This window comes from Scylla paramamosain, chromosome 4 (genome assembly GCF_035594125.1).
Source record: "Scylla paramamosain isolate STU-SP2022 chromosome 4, ASM3559412v1, whole genome shotgun sequence".
NCBI classification, from domain to species: domain Eukaryota; kingdom Metazoa; phylum Arthropoda; class Malacostraca; order Decapoda; family Portunidae; genus Scylla; species Scylla paramamosain.
Window position 1 is genome coordinate 26911614 of NC_087154.1, and position 27978 is coordinate 26939591.

A 27978-nucleotide genomic window follows, 5' to 3' on the forward strand; every position below is an offset into this window, starting at 1 on the left:
TCAGGGGCTATTTGTTATTGATTTTGAAGTGTCTTCTTTTTTCCAAAAGGCTCACTGTAATGCTGCTTCTTTTGCTATCTTAGATCACTACTTTCTGGAATAATTCTTCTGAACTTGGTATCTACATTCCTCTGAATCTTTCCTGTAGCTCTCTTGCACAAAACATCCAACTCATTCATCTCTATTTCATCTTCATAATGAAAGAACAAATTTATCAACACCTTACATTATTGAGGATTAGGACTTGCACTCCTTCAAAAGGGAGTACTAAACAACTCCCCTTTTCATGAATTCATGCATTTAGTTTTGTGCAGTTGTATAAAGATTAATTTCATTTTTGTGGTCCTCTATAATTTTTCCATAAAAGCATGCAACTACAAATTTGTTGTTACCTATATTGCACTCTTTTCTCTCTATATCAGTAAATAATGTTTTGCTTATGTTTCTTAGTTTGTTATTAATAAGTTATTAAAAAGCCATTAAAAATATAAAATTACTCACAGACAAAGAATCCAAAGAAGAGGGAGAGGACCACAAAGGAGCTGTAGGAACTGGCAAATGGAGTGAGGAAGACACAGACTCCTGACATGATGATACAAATGTTGTTGATCCACAATGGACTCACACATGGTAAGTCTGCTATGATGCCAGACAACACACGACCAATTGTATTGGTGATGCCAATGAGGGAGATGAGAAAAGTGGCATATTCTGGATCCACACCCTGTAAAGAGAAGAAGATGCAAAATTATGAAAATCAAGAAGTTGCTTTCTGGTATTGTTTCATATACCACAAATTAGAAATATTGCAATTAAACTTTCTTATACTGTAAATTGTTTTAATATATAAATTTGTATTAAGTGAAGTTCAGTTTAAGGTTTCACAATTTCTTGGTATCCAACTCCTGGCTCTCACTTGCATGGTTCTCTTTGAAGTTGCATAATAATTGTTAGTCTGACCTAAATAGCAGAGAATGGGAAGAAAAAATTTCAAGAATGTACCAAAGTGGGATGAGTGCCATAAATAAAAGAGAAGGAAGGCAGTTGTATAAAACGGGAGGTCAAAGTGTATACTTGCAAGAACTGATAAATAGTCATTGAGAGACATAGATATTACAAGAGTGAAATGTACAAACAGTAAACATGGAGACTTCTGTTATGAGAAAATTTAAAGAAAGGGCTTGTAGAATTGAAAAGATTAGACAAGATTTGTGTATGATAAAATTTTCCTGTTTTTATTTTGATAGTCTCTCCTATCTGCTATGTAGCATGGCTGAGTTAAGCAGCAACTGTATGTCTGCTGAAGGGAGGAACCTTCTCTATGGCTGCAGATGGGAGGTACACAAATGGAGTGTAGAAGCCCAGCATTCCAAAGAGGTTGGCCACTCCAATAAGAAGAAAGATTGGATTCTTGAGAAGGGAAAAATCCATCATCTGACTCAGGGTTCCTCTGATTGATTCTGGTAGGCATGAGCAGGTCTCTGGTGAAGAAAAATGTCTTTCAGTATAAGTATGGCAAGTAATCAGAGCAAATCTTTTTTTTTTTTCAATATTCAAACAAAAATTCACAAGCCTTTTTTTGGGGGGGAGTATGGAAAAAAATAAATAATAATGTACATAATATGTTTCAACAAGAAGTCAATATAATGACAGGATGATGAATGCAACACATACTGTACAATAAGATGGTCTGAGCATTTTTTAGGGACTGCTGAATGTATGAGAAGACTGAGGGCCTACAATTGCTGCAAAAGCAATGGAACAAGGAACTGATATATAAGGAATATTTAAAGAGTTCTTGCTGATGAAGAAAGGTGTAGAAGATAAAGGATAGAATCAATGCTGGCAAAGGTGCAGATCTGGATGGATGTGCTGTTGAATATTTAAGGTGTGGCAGTGTGACAGTTGCTGAGTAGTTAGTAAAATTTCTCAATATATGTTTCATGAGATTAAAATCGGTAAGGCTGCAGGTTTGGATTGATGTGCAGTTGAATGTTTGAAGAATGGCAATGACTTACTGAGTGGTTAGTATGATTTCTCAACATATCCTCCATGAAAAACATATAAATGGATCCTGAATGAGAGATGGCATGAATGGGACTGAAAGTGAGGCAGGGACTAGAATGGGAGAGTGATATAGTGTGGTATGGATGAGAAAAGTAAAGCAAAAGGAAAAGAAGGATGTGCATCCATAATATCTTCAACCATATGGAAGAGCATACAGACAGACACAGAGGAACATAGGTGGTGTAGATCAAGGATAGTGCAGGCAGTGAAGGAGGGGATAGTAAGGTATGCATGGATCAGTAAATGCAGGAAATGCAAAATGGAGTGAAGAGACGAGATTTTGGAATGAGTTAAATGAGAGCCTTTAGAAATATTGGGAAGGGGAGAAGGGTAGTTTTGGTGGGAAATGTGAATGGAAAGTTGGAAGCCAAGAGATAGTAACTTTAGTAAGAAAATGGAAAGTAGACAGAATAAATGAGAATAGAATAAGGGGCACCTGCTGGACATGTGTGTAGAAAGGGGGTAGTTCCTAGTGAACACTTTCTTCTAACACACAATGGTTCATAGACTCAAATGGAAAAGGAGAGGTGGAAATGGAGGGAAGATGAATATGGTTGACTATGTAGCGGTGGATGAGAGATTGAGGAAAAATGTGTTGGATGTCAAGGTAGTGAGAGGGATGTTTGAAAGATTACATCACTCTGCTGTAGTAGTTGATATGAAAATAAGGGATAGATGAGAGTAAGGTACAAATGACTGCAGAAGAGAACTGAGAATAGTGTTAGATAGTGAAAGGATGAACAGCTGGCATACAGAAAGAAATATTAAAGGAAACTAAGCAAGAGCCAGAAAAGCTAGGGGGAGAGTTACAGAGGTATGAAATGTAAAGGTATGATGATTACAGTAGCAGCAGAGGAAGTAAAGTGTGAAAGGCTTGGGGAATGGGAAGAAGCGAAGCACTACACTGATAGATAAATTTTTCAAGAGCAGTATGGTATGAACTAACAATATACCTAGGATTATTAACTAAAATCAAAAGGTTCATTTATTTGAAAAGGTTGACTTTGCTTATGATTACTAGTGATAATTTAGAAAATTAATCTGAATTATGGTAATTCCCTGTTGTATTAAATAAAAGTTACAAATAACTTGCCTGCAAGTTGATCACCAGACTTCCTGAGTGGCTTTTGTATGTGGATGGACTAAGGATATGAAAGGGGTCATGAGGGACAATACCTACATAAATAAACCCACCTTCTGAGTCATCAGGTCCATCTAGGGCATCCAGGACTGCTCTGGACGCCCCAGTTCCCTGCAAGTTGAGTGCTGACTCTCGATAAGACAGCATTGATGCTTGAGACTTGAACTCTCGTAAGTTGGCAATGCTTCCTGAGTAAAAGATGTCTTGACGTGACATTGGACGAAGCATCATAGACCTCTGTAATGAGACAAAACACCAGATGATTTCAACTAAGAATGGGAATACTTCTTTACTGAGTATAATTTTGATTCACATAAGAGAGGACTTCCACCATTGCAGCAAGACTTAAATATGCATGGATTACTTACATATGGATTTGGTTATCCATTGACTGAGATCTCATCACTATGAATAAGAAATCTAAATATATTTTGGCAGAATCATGATAACAGACACTTAAATCAGAGATTGAGGGATGAGAAGACAATTCCAGCACTGTCCAAGGTTGAGTTCTTACTATAAGTCTAAGCAGAACCTTAAAAATACAGAAAATAACAATAGTGCCATCTAGACTGAACAAAGAAGGACAAGCTGCAAGAGTTGCAAGAAATATTTTTAGCCAATAATTAAAAGTTAAAAGGAGTTAAAAGTTAGTAAAACTGTTACTTCATATAAAAATAAATAATTTGATAAAACAGATCTAGTAGGAAGGCAAAAAATAAGAAGGGATGGTGATGGATGGTTGTGGTTTCTACTATTAGAGATCTTTCTACTTTTGAAAACACAAGAGAAATGTTAATAAAACACAAAAGTAAGATCTTCAAGTTTGTGTAATAGTCCATGTAGCATTCTTCCTACTTTTGGGTGAAATTTTCATGCACAATAAAGGACCTTAACATACCAAAAGTTTAAATTGTCATTGGTCTGATGGATGTGTATATGAAATCAAACCAAAGTAAGGAAGATGGTATTCAGAGTCAAGTAAAATTACTTTATAAAAATACTAACTGAGGATGATCGCCGCATTTTCAGTATAACAGAGTCTGCATCCATGAAGGAGCTATTAGAGTTGACCCTTCCGTAGCCTCCTGACATTCGTCTCATCTCTTGTGATCCAAGTGCTCGTAGGTTTGAAGAGGAGGCCTTTGGCGTTGCTGGTACCACCTGCCAAGGGTAGAGCTTAGATGAATAGGGGCAGCAAAAGAAAATACCATAAGCTGTGATGAAACAAGAATACAGATAAAAGTGCCCCACTAGAATCTGCAAAAGTTACAAAAATAAAACATTGGTCCTACAAAAAGAAAAGGGTAATTGCTCTCAGGTCGGTCAGTAAATTAATTGAAATAATACTTATTTGAAACCTCATTGGTCACAATTCCTGCACATCATTAACAAATAATCCTAAAGCGTTTTGCAAAATTAAGCTTTGCAGTTATAGATACATCAGGACTTTTTGATAAATTTGGGTTGTTGCCTTTTTATTCTCTTCTTTTCTTGAAATATGATAGTAAATAAGAGGCAATCAATTGATTCTCAATGTAAAAATAACATTCTTAGCAGAGAGTCATGAAAACCTGTTGATAATTATGCAAGTTCTTGTTACAGATGTCCTCTCCTTTTCTGGTTACTTGTGCCACTTTTGCAAAGATGAAACTTTGATATCCTTGCTATACATTCATGGTCTGCACTCCCTTACTATTTCATTTAGCTATCAAGAAAGAGACAGCTATTTGGTCTGGTTTGGTATATAGCAGAGTTTCACATTCAAAAGGTTTATTCATGCATATTTGTTCCAGAGATATTTGACATATCACTTACTCATATGTGTCCAAGTTACCAAGAACCAGTTGATTTTCAAGATGGTATCAATGCCCAGATGCTACATTATCAAATGGAATTTTGGATGAAAAGGAAGAGAAACAGCATGAAGTGAAGATAAATCATAGAAAATATCATGATTTTTTGTAAGTTAAATAGTTTTTGTTCTTAATTTTATACATGAAGACAGATGACTTTCTTGAATGTATATCCAGTGAAGACTGACAAACATTCACACATCTTAGGGATGCATCCATCCCATGTCAGGGACAAGCAAAAATATTACTGATGATTATAAAATTCATGGACTGGACATGGAAGATTAAATCCAATTGGTGCTGCACATACAAATGTCTCAAGCAAATTCAAATTAATGACAATTTTTCCCTAACACTGAAGGTCAGAATGGCAGTGGGACTGATACGACCTTGATGTATGTGAATAGACCTTGATGTTTGTTCTCTTACAACATTTTCTGCATGCATGCTTGTAAGGATGAATTCCTTGAAGAAGCTCCTCTGAACTGAGTAGAGTTCCTCTGTGTTTTTTGTTTTTTTTTCAGATTTTCTGTTTACTTTGTATTGGGGAGTGGAAAGGAGATAGCACAAAACATCAAGGATATATAGAAACATGAAATGTCCTTGTGCCCTTGCCTGCCATAATGAACATAAAAATAAAAAAAATAAAAAAAAATGCAGGAATATATACATAGAAATTAAAACACATTTACATGTCATTATGTATATGAATGGCCAACATGCAAACACATATAGGGTTAATCTAACAATAAGCCACTTCATAAATAGCCATCTTTATGGTGATTCTTGTTTAGTGAAAGCTGAATAAGGACATAAAAATTCTATCACCAAAACTAAGCTACATATTTCTGTCCCTCAGCACAAAACAAATACATTTGGAATAGATCTTGAATATTGTATGACCATGGCCACCAACCTACCTTCATGGTACTGGCAATTTCCACTTTAGATAATCTCCTTTCAAAGTTAGGAACAGATCCATTCTTAGGAATTACACTAAAGGAGCCTTGATTCATGGCAGGCTGGGAACAGTTTCGTGGCATCTTGGCAGCTGTGGCAAGAGCTGCAACCCTTGCTGGAAGTGGGTGAGGTTCTCCTCCACTTCCAAGAAGGGTCTGTTTCTCCATACCTGCAAACAATAATTCATCAAAAAGGAACAAAGATGTAGATGGTAAAGCATATGCATTTCAATGATCATTATTTTCATGGCAAACTGGTACTGCAACACACACACACACACACACACACACACATGAGTAGACAGAAAAGACTTGGTACCACAGATGGAGGAGGGAGAGAGACAGAAGAGAGGCCATGGGAAGAAAATAAAGAAGAGTGGACGTTTGAGTGACATCAAGAAATACAGCTTCCCGTATCAAACTACTGAAATCTGGAATGATTTGAAGGAAGAGGTGGTTGTGGCAAACAGTGTACACATATTTAAAGAGGAACTGGATAAATATGATTATGGAGATAGGATAAAATGAGCTTTGGCTCGTGCCCTGTACAATACAACTAGGTAAATACAACTAAGTAAATACACACACACACACACACACACACACACACACACACACACACACACACACACACACACACATGTAATATTTAACAGAGCCTGAGGTACACTTATGTGGCCCTCTCTCCATGTCTGTATTCATCTAGTCTTTTGACTCATACATTCTACTGATAATACCTTTGTTTTATTCTTTCAGAAGTTCTAACAAAACACTATTTTCTTTGTTATTTAAGCATGTTCCTTTTACTCTTCCTTTTTTATACAGGATGTCCCGCAAGTTAAGGTATATACTTGGGGATTTGATAGTTTAAGTAATTCCAAGTCGAAAATACGCTATGCACATATGCTGTGTTTTGCTTTATTTGTGAGAAATTAACGTGTAATTTGTGTGTTGTGGGAACCGCTCCCCTGGGTGGGCCTTTGCCTCCTTCTTTCCCTCCTCAGCTCACTACATATTCAAGTGGTGCCATGCGTCATTAAGTGATCATTTTTTGTGTACAATCTATGCAGTCAAAGCCTTACAGGAAACAGTTAGCAAATGACAGATTAAATTTTTGTATGTGTCGGTGAAGAAAATGTACAGATAACACCAATACAGTGGTTGTTAAGTGCTACTTTTTATAACATACATGGCAACTCACCAGCTTTATGACGACTGCCCAACGTTCCTGCCACTCCTGTAAATGTCCCTTTAGATTTAGATTATTTGATATTCTTTCAAAGTGATGTCAAATTGTGCTAACGTTGCCACTCCTGTAAATGTCCCTTTAGATTTAGATTATTTGATATTCTTTCAAAGTGATGTCAAATTGTGCTATGTTCCATGAATTCTGTCTCTTTATGTACTTGTATATTTGTGTTTGTATGCCTGTACTGATGATGAACTTTGTATTTTCATCTGGACAGTATTGTCTTGAGCTACTCCAATACATTCAGTAAATATAGTCAGTGTGCTGGGGCTGACTGAAGAAGTGCAGAGCCACCACAGAAGGCACCTGATTTTGGTGAGAGTGTTGCCATGGATGAGGCTGAGTGTTGGAGTTAGACTGTTTGTTTGATAGCTTGCTTTACCCTACAGAGACTCTCAGAGGTGATGCTCAGGCAGAGTTGTCACCAAGAGTTGAAGCTGTGGGCATTCTTTCTCAGTCCAGGTGGTTGCATCTGGTACATTAGGGATTGCTGCCAAGGGCAGGGAAACTTCTGACTCTGCTGGGGGGATGGGAGTTTCCTCCCCTGAGGAGTGTACTGGAGGCAGGGAGCAGGTTGCTACCTTGCTGGGACCAGATACAGTGGGTGTCTGCTCACACAGTGAGCCATTTGTGCTAACAGCTGCTGCTACAGTGTACCTAAGAAGGGTTCTGCCCTTCATGTAGGTGCTGCACCATTACTTGCCAAGGCAGGAGTGGGCGACAAGGAAGTAGAGGGTTGGGTGGAGTTAAAAGTGTATAATAACAATATTATGTGTAGCCAGCAGAGAGAGGAGGACAGAGATCTAGAGCTCCATTTTGTTGTGCCATCCGCAGTCAAGGAGCCATGGGTGCTAATAGCATGTAGTGGACTGGTGTGTGGCCATTTTGGAGTCAGGTTGACTCAGGATCAGTTCAAGTTGTTTTGTGACCAGGTGTGGTCCCATTTGTTAATTGTAACTGCATTGGTCAGGTCGGCAAGCCTGATGATCTCCTGTCTGGGGGCCCTCTCCCTCGTGTTATGGCTAGTGTTGTTTCTCTTGGTGTAGGGGTTGTATGATATATTGCTAGCCCAATCCCTCTTTCCAGTGTGAGTTATGATGATGTAGTTGGTGTGAGTAATACGACACAGCATCGGGAGGTAGAGCTGAATGAGGCTGTTGGTGGTATGTTGCTTGCCACTTAGGAAGTGGCCTTAGTGCTGCTGGGGACTTTGTTTGGCAAGCGAAATGAGAGAGAGAGAGAGAGAGAGAGAGAGAGAGAGAGAGAGAGAGAGAGAGAGAGAGAGAGAGAGAGAGAGAGAGAGAGAGAGAGAGAGAGAGAGAGAGAGAGAGAGAGAGAGAGAGAGAGAGAGAGAGAGAGAGAGAGAGATCCTTCTTCTCTCCTCTATTTTTTAAGGTGTTAGCAATCTGTGTGTGTGTGTGTGTGTGTGTGTGTGTGTGTGTGTGTGTGTGTGTGTGTGTGTGTGTGTGTGTGTGTGTGTGTGTGTGTGTGTGTGTGTGTGTGTGCCTACTGTAAATTATCTGAAATCATCTACATACATTATGCCCTAAGTGTCAAACAAGCAAAGGTCTAAAAAATAGCGCCATCACAATCTTTATCATTGTACTGGCCAATCATCACTAACCTGGCATCACTGGAACCTGTAGGGTGCCAGACTAGTGATTTTACCAGATTACAGAGAGATTAGGTTTGAATACACTTAACCCAACAGTTAACCACATCATCCTAGCTTTAAAATATCCCATAAATCAGTATTAGTTGACTAATAAGTGGGGGTGTACTGATACCACTTTTTATGTTGATACCAACACTGATATTTCATTTCTGGCCAACACTGATAGTATCTGTACGGCCAATACTAATAGTAGAGAAATTGAGCAAATTTTTCTTTCTATTTCTTTATGTCATATACTGTCAAAGAGCCAATGCTGTATAATGCACACAAACTTTGCATAGATGCATGGCTGGTGAGTATTTTCAGAAGTTTAATCTTATTTTCTTTGGATAATATATAGTATTTGTGCTTTACACAATGAGAAGCATTTTCTTTATTCACTGGAGCCATGGCTGGAGCTGAAACTAAACATATTTAATAATAAATGGAGAAAAACAAATCAGAATGGCTTTCCTGTATTTAGAAGTGATGCTAGGTGATTATGCAGCAAGTACAGCTGTGCCAACAAACAGTAGTAACAACAGGTTGGTGCAGCAACCCAGGAAATTTGAAATTATGCTGGCCCAAATTAGTGCCAGATTAGTGATGGAGCTGAATTAATGATGGACCAGATATGTGATTGCCAGATTAGTGATGATCGACCTATACTGTATTTACTTTTCTTTCCTTGGAATAGTATAAAATATTATTATGGACTAACCATTGGTATGGCTGCTCTCAACAGCAGATGTGGCTGGTGGATCTGCCTCTGCTGCAAGTGGAGACTCTTTGTCAGGTGGAGTGCTACCTTGAGTCTCCTGAATAGTAGGCAAGGCCAAGTTGGTTGATACTGGTGTGAGGTAGCCAGATAGATTCAAATGAGAGTGAACACCTGGATCAGGATTCATGCCTTTCTGAGGATAGAATGCTAGCAGTTAGTAATATTGTTTTTTATTCACATAACTGTCCTATTCCTAAGTAAGGGGAATCACATAAATATTACTAGTTTGTGATATTCATCAACCTCCATGTTTTTGAGATCAAGTACAAACCATTTGACAAGTCAACTACAGTAGGCCAAAAAGACTACAGTATCCTAAGCATAAACCTAAATGGTACTAACAAATTCTTAATAGGCCTGAAATGATGTATTCTCCTAGATTGACAAATGCATATTGTGGAAAGCTATCACACCACTGACAAACTCATTTGCAAAATAACCAAATAAAATACTAGATAACCCCTCAAATATCAAAGATCATAATTGTACTAACAGCCATTACTAATCATTCATGAATAGACAGTTATCACCAAGATGGATCAGTGTGAAAAAGGAAGTGAGAAAACTTACCCTTGGTCTTCGTTCCACACTTCCATCTGGATGGGTGTAAGTAAGGTAAGTGGAATCACATAGGGAACCACCTTCCATGTTTGCACGTTTCTCCTCTGCAAGACGCTGAAGGAGGTCCTTCTTCTTCATGCGTGGCACCTCTAAAGGTCGCATGAGAGCCCCAAACCACTGCCATGAGAAATGAAGAGGACCAAATTAATGTTCAATGTGTTCTGACATGTCTCTTTGAATTCCTTAATTTGCTCAACATAAAATAAGTAAATCCAACATTCAACTAAATATGAATATCATGGGTTATGCATTCTTCAACTTTTCTTTCTTTCAAGTGCACATAAATTAACTCAAGTATGTATGCTATATATTATCAGATGGAAATATTCTCAATAAGCTCATGGTATTCATCTTTGTGCCCATGGGTTCATCTTGTAGCAATTACTATCTCTACTGATTATCTTCTCTAATGAATGTGATACTATGAAATAAATATGTAGCATACTATTTGCATATCCCATACACTTCCTTTATAGTGTCAGCCTAAACCTATCAAACATATTCACATCCCATGTGAAACTGTTATACCTAATTTACTTATAACTTAATGTATACTCACAGCAGACTTGGTCTTTGCATAAATATTAAAAAATTATATAAATGATGGTAATATTACAACAGTCTATTTTTTTTTATTCCAGGAATTTACAAATAATATAATTCTAAGCAAGCTGAAGATAATCAGGAACTATGATTAGAGTACAAAGTTACCCACACAGCAATTAAGGATGAATCCAGCAATGAGGAGATGTGTTCCCTGCCAGGAGAACACAGAGATCAAATAGTTTAGCAGTGGTGGAAAGATCATGGTACCAATGCCAGACCCACAAACTGCAATCCCAGTTGCCAGTGCACGCTTGGACTCAAAGTAATAGCCCACACACACCACTGCCGGCAGGTAGACCAACCCAAAGCCTATCCCTGAGGGAATAAAACAAGGCATAGGTAGTATGTGTGACATGATCATCAATTATGTCTTCAGTGCACACAGAAGTCACTTTTCAACATAATGTAATAATTTTAAGTGAAGTTGCAGTGATTTGTAGCTATCTAGCTATACACTAGGTGCAATTGTGGCCAAAAGTTCATAAAGGCTATTAAATGGAGCCACTAACTCTTACTGGCCTATGAATCCCTATCCAGAGTAAACAAACTCAAAATGCTGGCAATGACAAGTGGTTGCTCACAATATGATTAAAAATCTTAATAGAATCAGTTTATACATATATGCAATGGAAAAGGAAAAAACAATGTAGAAAGCAAAACAATTAATTTCTTATTTTAGATATATCAGATAATGCCAATGCAACTATGATATTCAAAGATTCTGTTGCTTGAACAATGACTTCTAGAGCAGAAAGTGTTGTATGATTCAAAACATTATCATTCTATGATATAGCTGGGTTAATAAAGTAATTATATCTTACCTCCAAGAACTCCCTGAAAGACCATGAGGTACTCCACAGAATTAGCAAAAATAGTGATGAAGTATGCAAATGAGGCAATTATGCCACCAAATATGCACACAGATCTGCAACCAAACTTGTTGGTCAGTGCAGAGACAATGGGTCCTGAAGGAGAGAAAATATTAGTGCAGTGAGAGTAGGGATGCTTTTTAAAAATCTAAATCTAATATTTTAGTTTACAATGAGAAGTTAGACATTACTGAATCTTAAATATAAAGGAGTGGAAGAACAACTACTGAAATTAAAAGGTTTTCCCAGCAATGAAAGGTAACCTACATATCACATGGGAGCAATGAAATGCTTTTTGGTATGAAATTAGAATATAAAAGTCTTTCATTCTTTTACTTCTTTTAGTCAGACAAAAACAATCAGTTTGTCATTGAAAACTTTCCCTTTATATCTTTACTTTTCCTTCTTTCCTCCTAGCCATACCCTACTTTGTCTGCATATCACAATTACATATAAATGGTCTGGCAAAAGGAAATAATTATTGAATTACAGATCACACAACACATTAAACAGTTTTCTCTCTTATTCTCAATATGCTTCATAACTGAGTGGCTTACACAGTGAGAAACAGCATTTGTATGGTAGCATTAATAAAACTACATAATGTGTCTGAATATACTTGTGGAACACATTTCACATAGCAAATTTGTTTAAAATTATAACAATGAACTTCCCTTCTACTGAAATTAGTTGTTGTGGGATGAAGATCCAGTGATAAAAGGAAAAATAAGAAAAATTTTACTTAATTTATTCATTGGGAAAAGGAAAAAAAATGATTATGTGTCAAATATCATATGACTGTTCACATCAAATTTCAAATCAACCAAGATGTTGGAAATCAAGATAATGAAAACTAAATTTTTTCCAGTTGAAAACATACCTATACTATACATTTTTGGGAGTGATCACTTCTCATTTAACTTACCCTTTAATATATGATGAAAACAAAATACTGTATATGTTTACTCACCTGCACTGAGATAGACACCAGCCAAGAGGGAAGGAATCCATGCAACCTTCCCTTTTGGAGCACCAAATTGCACAGAGATGGTATCCAAGAAAGGACTGAAGGAGTATGCAATGCCATCCACAATGGCATTACAGAGGAACGACACTGCCACTATCACCCAGCCCCACCCACCATCAGGGGGTGGTGGCAGTTCACCAGGTAATGAGGTGACTGATGCAGCATCGTCATCATCATCATACTGAACTGAACCAGTATGGCCTCCTTCCTCACGACCCTCAAACTCACTCTGAGGATGACCCATTAGAGGGATTAGATGAATGTGAAAGGGCATTAGGAGGTGCACAAAGATATTATACATGCAACAAGTAAACATTAGGTACATATTACTATTTGACTTAATGAATAAAAAATGTAATACATTGGTTGCATTATCTTAATGTTGTTTTACATGTTAGGTAGATTGGCCTTGGCCCCCCCAAAAAAATAAATAAAATAAATAAATAAATAAATAAATAAATAAATAAATAAATAAATAAAAAAGCTGATTCACAAATGGCTAATAAAATAAATAAATAAATAAAAAAGCTGATTCACAAATGGCTAATTTAGTTTCTGATGTGCTTTGATGCTCCTCTTTTGAAACAGTTGGTTTCATGAAGGAAGAAAAACAGAAATAGGAAAAGAGTTCAGAGTTTACTAATAAAAGGAGTGAAAGTGTGAGGATACTGGTCAACAGTGCAGCATTTCAGTGAGATATTCAAAACAGTTTGTTAGAGAAGAGCTGATGAGACAAAAAGAATTTAGCTCCATCCTGTTTAGGAGGGCTGTGAGAGTTGAATCTCCCTATGAGTACTTCAGTATTTCTATAACACATTTCTAATCATACACAGGTGTGCCATTTGGTGGTGCGTAATAAGTGTCATAAGTGGTAGTTTAATTAGTGACAAATCAGATACAAAGACAATACACTGGAAGGTTAATCCACTCATTTGGGGAACTATATTCTAATGATGAGCCAAATGTTGTATCCTGTCAAATTACCTGCAGATCTTCACTGAAGGAAACTGTGCGTGCCTTACTTCTGGCTCCCTTCTTTGGTCTGTCAACCATTTTGTCAAACAGGTACTTCCTGAGGTCAGCACAACCTCTATTTCTAGACCAATAATGTTAATTTCTTTGTGGTATGTGATGATCTATTTCTGTCACCGATGCCACATAACACAAATTTTGCATATCATGGTTCACTTCTCTTAGGCCTCATAGGAATGTAGTCCAAATCACTGTTGACAATTTGCTGTCATGAAACACTTCAGCCATGTGCATACCTACATAAGCCATCTAATTATGCTTTACACACACACACACACACACACACACAATTGCTAAGACATAAAAGAAGTATAAGGATTGAGAAGACTAGCATAATGATAAATTATTCTGTATAGTTTCTCAATAGGATATCTAAAAAAATATGAGAAAATTACATTTCATGTACCCAAATATCACAGAATGGAAATAGAAAACATAAAAAAAAGACCTTCATGGATGTACATATATATGGAAAATCCTTTCTGCACAGGCCCTGTAAATATACATATCTACGTAAGCTCCTCAGACACAGCTGCCTAATCCTGTGGTCACTGGTAATATAATTCTCTGAAAATCACCAGGTGGGAGCAGCTGTGTGTGTGTGTGTGTGTGTGTGTGTATTTACCTAGTTGTATTGTACAGGGTCCAAGCTAAAGCTCATTTGTCCTGTCTCCATATCTGCAGTTATTCATTTTCTTTTTAAATTTGCTCACACTAGCAGCTGTAACCACCTCCTCACTTAAACTATTCCAGAGATCAATGCTTTGGTATGGGAAACTATATTTCTTGATGTCACTGCAACATTTACTCTTCTTTAATATTTTTTGTATGTCCTCTCATACATCTTGTTCCCTCATTCATATGCATCTCCAAAACTTGTCTGTCTACATTTTCCATATGGTTAAATAATTTGTACACTTCTCTTCTTATCCTAAGATATTAATTTTTTGTTTGTTTATATTCTTCGGATCACCTGAAGATCCGCCACCCCACAGGGATCACCTGAAGATCCGCCACCCCAGATTGTCTCACCTGAAGATCCGCCACCCCAGACTCTCTCACTTGGTTAGGTTAGGTTAGGTTAGGTTAGCCTAACCTAACCTAACCTAACCTAACAACATGAACGCATTAAAAAACTGAGTGGATATAAAAAATGCAGAAAAAAGTTTACTTCATTAAAAGTATGGGATCACCTGAAGATCCGCCACCCCAGATTGTCTCACCTGAAGATCTGCCACCCCGAGTGCGGCTGGGGTGGCGGATCTTCAGGTGATCCTATTCTTCTCTATTTCCTTCATTCCACTGGTTCTTCATTTTCTTCCATGCCTTGTCCTTGCCCTTTTTGGCCTTTGAATATCTGGCATTGTACAAATCAAGTCTCCTCTTTCTCTTCTCTCTTCTAATTTAATTTCTCCCAGTCACTCTTCATAAGTCTTTTCCTTCAATTCTGGCACCATTTTTGTTGCTGTCCTCTGTATTCCTTCCAATTTCCTTATATTCTTCCTTCTGTGTGGAGACTATATGATTGCAGTATACTCCAACTTTGTGGCACATCATGGTTGTAACTACTTTTTTCATTATATCCATGTCCATGTAGGTAAAAGCCACTCTTATGTTACTTTAAATTCTATATGTGGAGCCAAAAATCCCAGTTACAGTATATGTTTCTCTAATGACAGTGTGTCTTGAATAATCACTCCCAAATAATCTTCTTTATTAATTTTCATTATCATATCTTCACCCATTTTATAGCGCCATGTAGGTCTTGTAATTTTTCCTATCTCCATCACATGACATTTCTTAGGATTAAATTCAAGTTTCTACTTTAAACTCCAACTGTAAATTTTATCCAAATCTCTCTGTAACTCTTTTCAATCCTCCTGGCTCTTTATAACTCTTAGCAACTTTGCATCATCAGCAAACATATTAATGTAGCTATCTAATTCTTTCCATATCATTTATGTAAATCTGAAACATAACTGGTGCTAATATAGAACCATGTGGTACTCCACTTGTTACCTTGCTCCAGCTTGAAGTAATATCTCTAATTATTATCCTCATTTGTCTGTCCTTCATCAGATAGTTTTTCATCCAACTTAATATTTTGTCTTTTAATTCTCCTACATTTTCCAGTTTCCACAGTAGGCTCATGTATGGAACCAAGTCAAATCTTTTATTTTTTTTTTTTATATCCAAATATATAGCTTCTACACATCCATCTTTTTCTTGCACCACATCTATCACTCTTGTATAAAAGCTCAGTAGATTTGTAACACATGATTTTTTTTTTGCCTAAATCCAAATTGTTCATCTGTAATTACCTCACCCATTTGATTTTTATTACAATTTTGCAGAGTTTACCTATGATAATAATACTGGTCTGTGGTTTAATAGCTCCATTTTATTTTATCATCTCCTTTATAGACAGATATTATATTGGCTCTTTTCCATTCTTTAGGCACTCTTCCTTCTTTTAATGATTTACCACATTCCAGACTGGCTCCAGCAGTTGGTCTCTATGTTCTTTCAGTACCCACCCTAACATGCTATCTTGTTCAATTGCATTTCTAGCATCTAAGCCACTAAACAACTTGTAAATTTCATGTTTTTCCACCTTAATTTCATGTAACCATTCATTTGACACTCCACCTGCAGGTGCTACAAAATTTGCTTCCCTTTTAAATATGGATTTAAAACTCTCATTCATAATTTCACTCATCTCCTCGTCATCTTCATATGCCCTTCTTCCTCTTTTAAGCTTAACAATACTATCTCTGTTTTATTTTACCATTTATGTATCTATAGAAAAGGTCAGATTCCTCTTTACATTTGTTCACTTTATCCTTTTCAAGGTTCCTTTCTTCTTCTTTTTTATATTAAGATATTCATTTCTTGCTTGTTTATATTCTTCTCTATTTCCTTCATTCCACTGCTTCTTCACCTTCTTCCATGCCTTGTCCTTGTCTTTTTTGGCCTTTGCATATCTGGCATTGTACAAATTATGTCTGTTCATTTTCACTTTGTACATCAGTACAAATTCAAACACTCCCTCATTGTACGTATCTAATAGTGCTTCATATTTTGTCTGTCCATCCTTGTCTTTCAACAACTTATCCCACTTTATAATTCTATAAGATTTTTTAAGTTTTTCAAAATCTGCCTTTGCTTAGTTTAGTCTGCCATTTATATATTCTTTCCAATCCTTTGTTTTTATCCCTTCTAATTTAACATCTGTTACAACATGATCACTTTTTCCTAATGGGGCAGATACTTCATATTTGGCCTGGATTCTGGCTTCTGGTAAGCATTAGATCAAGCACTGAAGGCTGCTCTGTATTTTGTGTCTTCATTTACCCACTGCTCTAAAGTATTCACCATTGCTAATTACATTATCTCCACTTCATAAATCTGCACCCTCTCCTAGTTCCAACTCCTCCCAATTTACATTCTTGCAACTAATGTCACCCATAAGCAACACCTTATTTCTTTTTCTGATCATATTATCCAAGCATTTCCATACTTCTTCTAGCATCTTCTTATGCTCATTTGTCTTCCATGCATTTGTCTTGAGTGGCATATATGTGACAATAATCTTTCTCTTTTTCTTTTCACCATCTTTCACTACAATGCCCAAAACTTCTGCCATCCCATCACCACATTTTACTCCTTCAACAAAGATATCCTTCTTCACCAATATTAACACTCCTCCTGCACCTTTATCTTTTTTATCTCTCCTCCAAATGTTGTATCGTACCTCTTCAAATTTTATTTGTAACTCCTCTTTTAATTTGGTCTCTGATAAACTTACAATATCTGGCTTGTTAACTCTTAGAATATCCTGTAGTTCCAATATACTTGATCCAAGCCCATCTATATTTGTGTACATAACTTTCAATATGTTACATTCCTTCTCAATCTTACTATATTCCCTCTATATTGTTGCTCCTCTTCCCTGGCATTCTTCAACCACCACTTTCTTATCTTTAAATCCATAAGTTTTCATACAAATTCTTTCACTTGAGCCTGTGTCCCTTCATTTTTTGCTTTAACTTCTTCTCTCATCTCTCATTTTATTCCTCTCATCATCATTTAAATCTCTTCTTACACATATATTTTTCATAGCTCCTGTCTGTGTGTAAGTGCATGCACATGTATGTATATGTATCTGTGTGTGTGTGTATTTACCTAGTTGTAGTGCACAGGATACAAGCCAAAGCTCATTTTGTCCTGTCTCCATATCCATATTTATCCAGTTTCTCTTTAAACATGTGTACATTGCTTGATGCAACCACCACTTCTTTCTAATCATTCCAGATTTCAATAGTTCAATATGTATTTCTTGATGTTACTTGAACATCCACTCTTCACTATTTTCTTCCCATGCCACCTTATACATTTCTCTCCCTCCTCCATCTATAGTACTAAGTAATTTTTGTCTATTCTTTCTATATTGTTTACTAATTTGTACACTGCCATCAGGTTTCCTCTCTCTCTTCTCTCTTGTAGTGTTGGTAATCCCATCTCTTCAAGCCTTTCTTCATAGCTTAAGTCTTTCAATTCTGATACCATCTTTGTCACTATCCTCTGTATTCTTTCCAGTTTCCTTATGCTGCATATTCCAATTTAGGATATATCATGCTTGTTATAATTTTCTTCATCATTTCTTTATCCAAATAGTTAAATGCCACCCTAATGTTTGTTAACATGTATGTAGAGGTGAATATCCCATTTATGTACCCTTCAGGTGATAGTGTGTTGAGTAATTATTACCAAATTTTTTCTTCATTACTTTTCTTTATTATTTCTCCCTCATTTTGTAATTCCATGACGGTCTCTTTTTCTGTTTCCTATTTCCAACACATGGCATTTTCTGGCATTAAATTCTAGTTTCCATCTTTGGCTTCATGCATATATCTTGTCAGTATCCTTTTGCAACTCCTTGCAATCATTTTCATCCTTTATTATTTTCATTATTTTTGTATCATCAGCAAACGGGTTTATATAACTATTTACATCCTCTGTCATATCATTTACATATATTTGAAACATAATAGGTGACAACACAGATTCTTGCAGTACCCCATTTGTCACTTCATGCCAATTTGAATTAGTTTCTCTGATTACTGTTCTCATTTCCCTCCCTTGTAAGTAATCATCCATCCATCTCAATGTTGCTCTCTTTAGTCCTCCTCCATTCTCTAACTTCCACATAAGGCTTTTGTAGGAATCTTAATCAAATGCTTTTCTGAGATTCAAGTATACCACAACAACCCATCCATCCCTCTCCTCTCACATAGGAGCTCAGTAGATTTGTGACACAAGATCTCCCTTTTCTGAATTCATATTGCATTTCTGTAATTCTTTTCACCTTCTCAATATTGCACCCATCTATCTTTAATTACTATTTCACAAAGTTTGCTTACAGTACTTGTTAGTATTCCATTTTATTTTTTTATTTGTATATTGGCACTATGTTAGCTCTTTTCCATTCCCTTGGTACTTTTCCTTCTTTCAACAAGCTGCTGATTATATCCCATATGAGTTCCCCTATTTGTTCTCTGCATTATTTTAATAGCCATCCATTTACTTGGTCTGGTCCCATAGCTTTTCTAATATCCAGCTCTTGTAGCAATTCCTTAATTTCTTGTCTCTTTACTTGTATCTTCTGTATTCCCTCATTCTGTGATACCAATTTTGGTGCCAAAAAATTGGTTTCCTTTGTAAATGGAGAATGAAAACTCTCATTCATTAATTCACTCATCTCAGTAGTTTCACAAATTCTTCCTTCCCTTTTTAATTTGTTTATGCCATCCCTATGTTTCATTTTCCCATTTATGTATCTGTAGAAGAGTTTGGGTTCTTCCTTGCATTTTCTTACTAGGTCATTCTTAAAATTTTTTTTTCTTCTTCTCTTCTTATAACATATTCATTCCTTGTTTTTCTGTATTCTTCTCTAGTATTTTAATTCAGTTGTCTCATAATTTTCTTCCATGCCCTGTCCTTTTTCCTTTTTTGCTTCTACATGTCTGGCATTATACCATTCATGCTTCCTGATTTTTACTTTACAACTTGGCACAAACTGATGCACCCCCTCTCTGTACTTGCTGAAAAATATCTCATATTTTTCTTGCACTACTTTACCTTCAAATACCTCTTTCCAGTTAATTTTTCCATAAAATTTATCAAGTTCTGCAAAGTTTGCCTTAGTATATTTCCATCTCCCATTTATGTGTTCTTTTCTGTGCAACACTTTTTGCTTCTGTAGTACTATTTCTATTGTCACATGATTGATTTGATGAAGAAAACAATTACAGCAACAACTAGACAGAAATTATAAAATATGGTAATTCAGTAGCCACTGTATATATATATATATATATATATATATATATATATATATATATATATATATATATATATATATATATATATATATATATATATATATATATATATATATATATATATATATATATATATAAAGAATTGCAATTCAGATGGTGTCAGATATGGATGACTTTTGAATAAAACTGAAACAAAATTGGGCTGCAAGTACTTGAAGAAAGAAGAAAGAGGGTACATTATTACAATAAATAAATAATGAGGTGGAGGAACTAGACTGAGAAGATTTATTGTTGTGGAGAAGAGAAGTAAACATTTGGATATTTCAGGAGGAAAAAAAATAATGAGAGAAGAAAGATCCCTAAATAACACCAAGAAATAGTTTTCCCCATAGCAGTACAAACATAAAGAATGGACTGATGGAAAAAGTGATAAAAACAAAAATATGTGCATCAGTTAAAGGAAAGACTGAATAAACATTGATAGTATTATAGTATGGAGACAAGACTTCACAAGTGTAGCTTAAGAGCTGTATACTACATGCTGATAAATACAACTAGATAATATACATGGAGTGAGTACTAAGATATCCAGTGAAGATTATACACAAAATGGAGACAGAGATAATTAGCAAAGTAAAAGACAGGAAAGGACTTGTCATCATATACACCATGTGTCACCACATGAACACTCATGTCAACAATATCACTAGAGCAATACATAAATTGTTGATGAACAATGCTCTGAATTTTAACAATGTAAAGGCATACCATTATAAATGTTAAAAAGTATGAGTCCATGACATGATTAAAAATATGGAGGTACAGTACTGCAAAGGGGAAACAAAAATTGAATGCTGAGACAATTACAAATGGGAAACAATATTTACTTACTCTGTGGAAGAGAGAGAGAGAGAGAGAGAGAGAGAGAGAGAGAGAGAGAGAGAGAGAGAGAGAGAGAGAGAGAGAGAGAGAGAGAGAGAGAGAGAGAGAGAGAGAGAGAGAGAGAGAGAGAGAGAGAGAGAGAGAGAGAGAGAGAGTTTTTTTCAATTATGATATTAGGCCCCTTGGGTAATTCACAGAAACACAGAAAAATGTGTCTGAAGGCAAAATAAACTTTTAACCGAGAGATGCCCTAGTCAAATTGGGACTGAACCTATAACTAACAACAGAAGGACAGCACTTCAGACATTAAGACCATGATGATTGTCAGGCTGCAAGATAATTTTGGGGCTTTTCTACTCCTATCCACAGCAATGATATTAATACAATATCACATGTGTTTATTGTTCTGAATACAAGACAAATTTTGAGCCATGGGAGGTGCCTTTGCTGGGGACTGAATCCTAACAGGACACTCTCAAAAACCTGAGTCTGTCACTTTCACTGATCAGGCCAAGATAATCACCAAGGCACAACTGGATTTTGGTCAGCCATAATTGTTCTGTTACTACAGCTGGATTTCTGTTTAGTACTTCAATGAACATGATGCCTTGTATAAAGTCATGTAATAAGACTAGCTAAACTGATATTTGATAACTGTCCTATTACTACAGCTGGATCTCTGTTCAATACTTTAATTAACATGGTCTTGCATAACATCATGTACATAGTAAGACTGGCTAGACTGATATTTGATTATTCAAAGAATATGTAATCTATGTTAACTTTACAGGCAGTGTCTATTGCACTTGCTACCATATTCATTATCTAAGAGAATAAACCTGACCATTGATATACATACTATACATTTTCAACTCATAAATGTCATTGAGTTCAATCATAAAATAATTAAAATTTTTATAAATACTCTATCATAACCTAAGAGAAACCTATTCATATGGAAAGTAGTCTCAATCTCTCGAGATTGATAAAGAAGTTCCACTGACAGCTTATAGTGTAATTACTTGTCAAATATATGTGAAGTAATGACTTCCTAGTATAATACAATACTAACCAACTTCACTAAGAAGAGCATGTTGGACTGACACATGAGGTTATCCCCTCCCGAAGATTGATGTACTTTTGATCAGACCTAAACAAACCTGGGATTGACAACTACAGGACATGTGATGAAAACAAAGGAAAATGCACCCTGCAAAGGAGGGCAGACGGTGTCTATAAATGAGGAGCTCTGTCTGCCTTTATCAGTGTTTTAGAACAATGCTATGAGTGTGTTGTATGAGGTGATGCTAAGTTAAACAAATTCATGTCATGCCAGCTATAGTGCTAATACTAAACACCCCACAACATAATGGTGTGGAAAATAAATGTGTAGAAGATAACACAGTAGGCATGTATAAATTACCCATGAAAAATTTGTGAAGCCTGTGATGGCTGTGTGATAACACTTTCTCTCCTCCAATGAGCTAGCCTTGCCTCATATGGATGAAACCAAAGATGAGAGACAGACCTCTCATTCTTGGCTGTAACAACCCCACAGATCTGTGCAGCAAACATGCTCTCCTCTCAGAACTTGAGAGAGAGACTACACATTAAGCGTGGTGCAGTACTATACACCTTCACGAATACACCCAACTCAGAGATCATAGATAGCAAAGTGTACCTACCTACAATAACCGGTTACTTAAATGAGAAAAAAAAAAAAACGCAATCTTCAAGAGTTCGATGTTGATTCACTTTTTTTTTTTTTTTTTCCTCGTTGTGCAGAGTCGCAGATGCTTACCACAATGTACAACATGGTATACACTGACAATGGCAGTATGGAAGGACGGGATCCATATACTGAAGCGCTTTGGATTCTCACAAAGGCCACGAAGATATATTTTGTCATGTCCTCATTGGGTGTTTTTTTTTTTTTTTTTTTTTTTTTTAATATCCAGAATCCTTGTTAAATAATCACCACAATCATATGAAAACACCCTTGAAAAGTCACTTTACAGCAACCTGTTTGGAGTACCCGAAATAAGATACCGATATGTTTGACATGCATTTATTATTTGTTTGGTCTCAATAGAATTCTCAAAAAGACTCGGCCTCCGCATAACGTTGTTACCTCATACAACACTTGCCTCCAATATTTATTTCTTTACTAAATTAATAGTTGTCAGGTAATACCGTTATTGTACACATTCAAACTAGAAATGTACTTTTTGACAAATGAAAACTAAGCTACTCTGGCGACAAAGATTTTTTTTTTTTTTTCTCAGCGTACCAGTATCTTCAAGTCATTACAGTATAGTTACTTATGATACTCAACTCGTTTAATAATGAGTTGTTGGTGATACTCATAACTCACACTTTTGTACACTTTTACTTATTATGTTCACTGTTCTTATTATTGTATTGCGAGTGTGCATTTCACCACCACTGTTTCACTATGTACGAGTATACGTCAGGCAGACCGATTCAACGGCTCCGGAATTCATTCGTGCCATGAGTTAGCTGGCATTTAAATAATGAGTAACTACTTACTTGTGCGATTGTTTTGCTTACACAAAACGTGAGACTAGGGAACCATCAATGCTACGATGGCCACGGTGTAACTGCAATAATGCGAGCTCTCTCTTTAAGATTAATTTTCTCCATTGTTTATCCTCACTTTTGACATACGTAGTTTTACTTACGGAAAGTACAAACTGTCTCTACTTAGAAAATTAAGAGGGTATTAAGTTTAAAAATGACTATTCATTATTGCAGGATCAAACAAAGCGTGTTAGATAATGAGCAGCTGCCCTATCTTGTAATTATCAACAAGAAACGTGGCTTGGATAAGGGCACGGTGTCATAATTATTATCCATCCACAATTAAAGTGATGAAAGAATAACTGAACGACACGGCCAAATGAGAGATTACTGTGTGACTGTAAACGATTTTCCAAAGCAAACAACGCATCACTCCCTCGGCATCCCTGCGACATCAATACAATATTAGCAAAACAAATATCAGCATGAAAATTATCTATATATTCTGGCAAACTAAAGATAGAATATCGATGTTTTTTGCAACGTCGCTTCAATTTTCCAATTAAAGAAAGTACGTCTGACGATGAACATTAAAAAAATGGAAAGAAAGAAAAAAAAAAAAAAGGTGGCGTTCATCAGATCAGTATATCACTCATACTGCTCTTCTAGACAGGGTGGAATCAAAAGCTTTTCGTCTCATCAACTCCTCTCCTCTAACTGACTGTCTTCAGCCCCTCTCTCACCGCCGCAATGTTGCATATCTAGCTGTCTTCTACCGCTATTTTCATGCTAACTGCTCTTCTGATCTTGCTAACTGCATGCCTCCCCTCCTTCCGCGGCCTCGCTGCACAAGACTTTCTTCTTTCTCTCACCTCTATTCTGTCCACCTCTCTAACGCAAGAGTTAACCAGTATTCTCAATCATTCATCCCTTTCTCTGGTAAACTCTGGAACTCCTTGCCTGCTTCTGTATTTCCACCTTCCTATGACTTGAATTCCTTCAAGAGGGAGGTTTCAAGACACTTATCCACCAATTTTTGACCACTGCTTTGACCCTTTTAAGGGACTGGCATTTCAGTGGGCATTTTTTTTATTAGATTTTTGTTGCCCTTGGCCAGTATCCTTCCTACATAAAAAAAAAAAAAAAAAAATGACAGAATAATTGTATGTGTATACGAATACATCCACTTAAGATTTTAAGACATAAAAATGTTCCGATTACAAACTATGAAAAGTATGCCAAAAGAAAATGGGATGGAGTGTTTTGGTAAACAAGTAATCGATATGAAAACATCGGAAAGATAAATGATTATACCCATTGCATTTTACCAGCACATACCTACCGGAAAAATGGAGTCTTACGGAGGCGCTAGGACAAAAACTTAAGAGTAACAAGAGGAGGAACAGAAAATCTAATGGTTGGCACGACATGGGGAGATACGTAAAGAACGTCATGAATTAAGAGCCAGACTAAAGTTGAAGATTTCTTGGCTATTGAGAGAGAGAGAGAGAGAGAGAGAGAGAGAGAGAGAGAGAGAGAGAGAGAGAGAGAGAGAGAGAGAGAGAGAGAGAGAGAGAGAGAGAGAGAGAGAGAAAGGAGGGGGGGGGAAGGGAATGATAAAAGTCTATCAGAGGGAGATTTCAGATATGAAGCACAATAGACAATGAGGTAAAGTTTTAATCTGGAAAACGAAGTAGTGTGGATTTTCTACATTAAAGACATGACGATGAGGAATACACCCAAAACTATTAGTATAATTAGTTATCTCTGAAGATATACAGTAAGAGTCACTGTTGCGACATGATCTTATTGGACAGGAAGGAGAAAAAAGATGAAGAGCACAAGGAATATCAGATAAGATAAATAGTCAGATAAATAACATAGAATAACAAATGTAAGTCCATAGAACAGGATCTTTCATTAAAAAGATGAGATGCACAATCAATGTGTTAAAAATTATGCCACAGGCCATAGTAATCTAAGTGTTAAAGTATGGGATATTAATAATGCATGTATTTGTAAGCGAAGAACAAAAAAGGGGGAAAAAAAACATTGGCCATGAAAGTGTGAAGGTTGTTCTTTACATACACGTGGAGAAAAGGGAGACGGATCAAGATAATGACACAGATGAGACAATGGAATATGACTGCGTAACAAAAACTTTCATACCATAAAAAGTACTAAGTAAATATTTCGGGTTTAAGAGAGTGGCGCCAAAGAGAGTAAATGTGATTACATTAAAAACACTCGCCTGTTAGACAAGTGACAAAGTCTGGATCTGAGAGTGATGGATTGAGAAGATACACACAGAAGTTCGATAAAGGAACACCGGTTAAGACCTAATTGACATTTAGAAAAATAAAAAAAAAGTTTATTACAAAGGTAAATACTAGTTGTGTTATTATCCTACAAAATGGAAAAGAGATAATGAGATGAATTGGTTTAATAAAGGATCCAGGAAGACACAAAACATGGGAAATAAAATCAAGTAAAGAACAGAGGAGAACACTGGATCAAGAACGCATGCAAGACAAGTTACAAACGTGCACCAATACCCATAAAAGGAAATTAAATGAAACGTGAGGAACATTGTCACTAATAGTGTAGGGAGGACTTAAGCTGTTCCATCTGTAAACACCAAAATAAAGATACGGAGGCATGCTTAGCGCTCAAAATGTAAAAAGAGTAAGAGTGATAATAGTTTATAAAAAAAGTAAATTTTTACATGGGTGCAGAGCGTAAGATTGGCATGAGGTCTGCCTGCCGTCTCCATGGAAAAACAAAAAAAAATGCTCTATATTATATATTCGCATTTGATCTGTGAGAAAATTTAAAAGTTAAAAACAAAAAAATTCCATGTAGGAAAGACAATGTGATCAGGCGAAGTAGGTACCACAGTACTGCAGATAAATTTGGAGAGATCATCATTCACTTGTCAAGACTGCTATCAACTTTACGTACTATATATCATCAAGAGCTCCCTTAGTAAAGAAACGGCATCTGCATACCAAAAGAGAACTAATATAATCATCATCAGTCTATATAGTTATGATTTCACTGCAAGACAAAGGCTTTCCCCATTCGTCAGGAGAGTAATGTCATGGGTATGTAGTGCGTACCTACGTTGACTTAGAGAGGATCTTGGCAGTGACATATCGCGTGAAAAAGCAGACAAGCCTGACCTGAGAATTAAACCCAAGTCTGCTCGGCTGCAAGCCAGCAGCTTACTAATGTAGAATTAATTTCCTAGAAGACGACGAACACCGACAAGGCCAGCGTTCATAACCAATGTGGCACATAAACTTAGTTAGAAACTTATTTGAAAGGTAGAAACTCGCTCTCCAGAAGATGATAAATATATAGGGAAAGAATTATCTTGTATTACGAACCTCATAAACTTCTAGAACAGAGTTCGATATATCATATAAAAGAAAGAACCGCTATGAACTGTATCGATCTAAACTTTAAGGAAACAAAAGTAAGGTGCTTTTTATAAATCTTCTACGGAGATAGAAAATTAATGGCGATTTCAAAAAGATAAGCATATTCCCTCAACAAGGAATGTGAACAGGTGCCATCCTAATGGTTCAGTACCAGCCTCAGTCGTCTTTTATATACAAACGGATATAATGTAACAAATGACGTGAGTAGCTGCAAGACTATGACTGCCAATTATAAAACAATTACAAAACAAAAGACGCTGAGAAGTACGTATAAGATACCATACCAGGAACAGATAAGGCGAGGAAAAAAATGCCACACGCTAGCAATAATTAATGAGTGATAAGTACGTATAATAAGAGGCCAAGTGGAGTGTGCGTAAGTAAACACAGTATAAAGAAAAAGAACATTATTTGTTATGGAACACTGCACATCACTGTGTCGTCAGGAAACCACACTAGTAATGTAATTCTAGGAGAAGCACAACTACAGCTGGTGCACTGCTATGGAGGACTGCTCTAATTACATGGATACAAACATGTTAACAAAGTCATTTATGTCAACGTGGAGTGTGTAACTGGGTGTGGTCCCTGCATTGAGAGAGAGAGAGAGAGAGAGAGAGAGAGAGAGAGAGAGAGAGAGAGAGAGAGAGAGAGAGAGAGAGAGAGAGAGAGAGAGAGAGAGAGAGAATAAAGGTGATAAACAAACTACTGTAGAACTAATGGATAAATAGATGGAAATGAGAGATGGTAGATGAACAAGTGATTCAAGCAACGAAGATCCTGAAGAAGACCAAGGTATATTTGGGAAGGAATTCAAACAAAAGCTGAGGCGGAGATCGTGTGAACAAAGAACGTATGCGGTTAGAATCATATAATCCTTATGTATGAGAGGCACTGACCAAGGGA

The 27978-nt window shown here is 36.4% G+C and overlaps 1 protein-coding gene across 13 annotated transcripts in view; it reads right to left on the reverse strand.

The window, feature by feature from the left end:
- The window catches only part of LOC135099926 (monocarboxylate transporter 1-like), a 77793-nt gene that overhangs the window by 18565 nt on the left and 31250 nt on the right, over positions 1-27978 (reverse strand). For 8 of the 13 annotated variants that reach the window (XR_010268448.1, XR_010268447.1, XM_064002626.1 and 5 more), the window contains exons 3-12: positions 12774-13059; positions 11756-11899; positions 11044-11249; positions 10278-10445; positions 9648-9840; positions 5985-6193; positions 4217-4372; positions 3262-3445; positions 1315-1481; positions 502-724 (exon numbers count right to left, since the gene is read on the reverse strand). Coding sequence is in view for 11 of the 13 variants with exons in the window: in XM_064002626.1 (XP_063858696.1) it covers positions 502-724; positions 1315-1481; positions 3262-3445; positions 4217-4372; positions 5985-6193; positions 9648-9840; positions 10278-10445; positions 11044-11249; positions 11756-11899; positions 12774-13059 (1936 nt within the window). In the remaining 2 variants the exon portion in view is untranslated. Of the gene's footprint in view, positions 1-501; positions 725-1314; positions 1482-3261; positions 3446-4216; positions 4373-5984; positions 6194-9647; positions 9841-10277; positions 10446-11043; positions 11250-11755; positions 11900-12773; positions 13060-13814; positions 14068-27978 lie in introns of all 13 variants that reach the window. The other 5 variants (XM_064002633.1, XM_064002634.1, XM_064002628.1 and 2 more) reach the window with 2 other exon arrangements.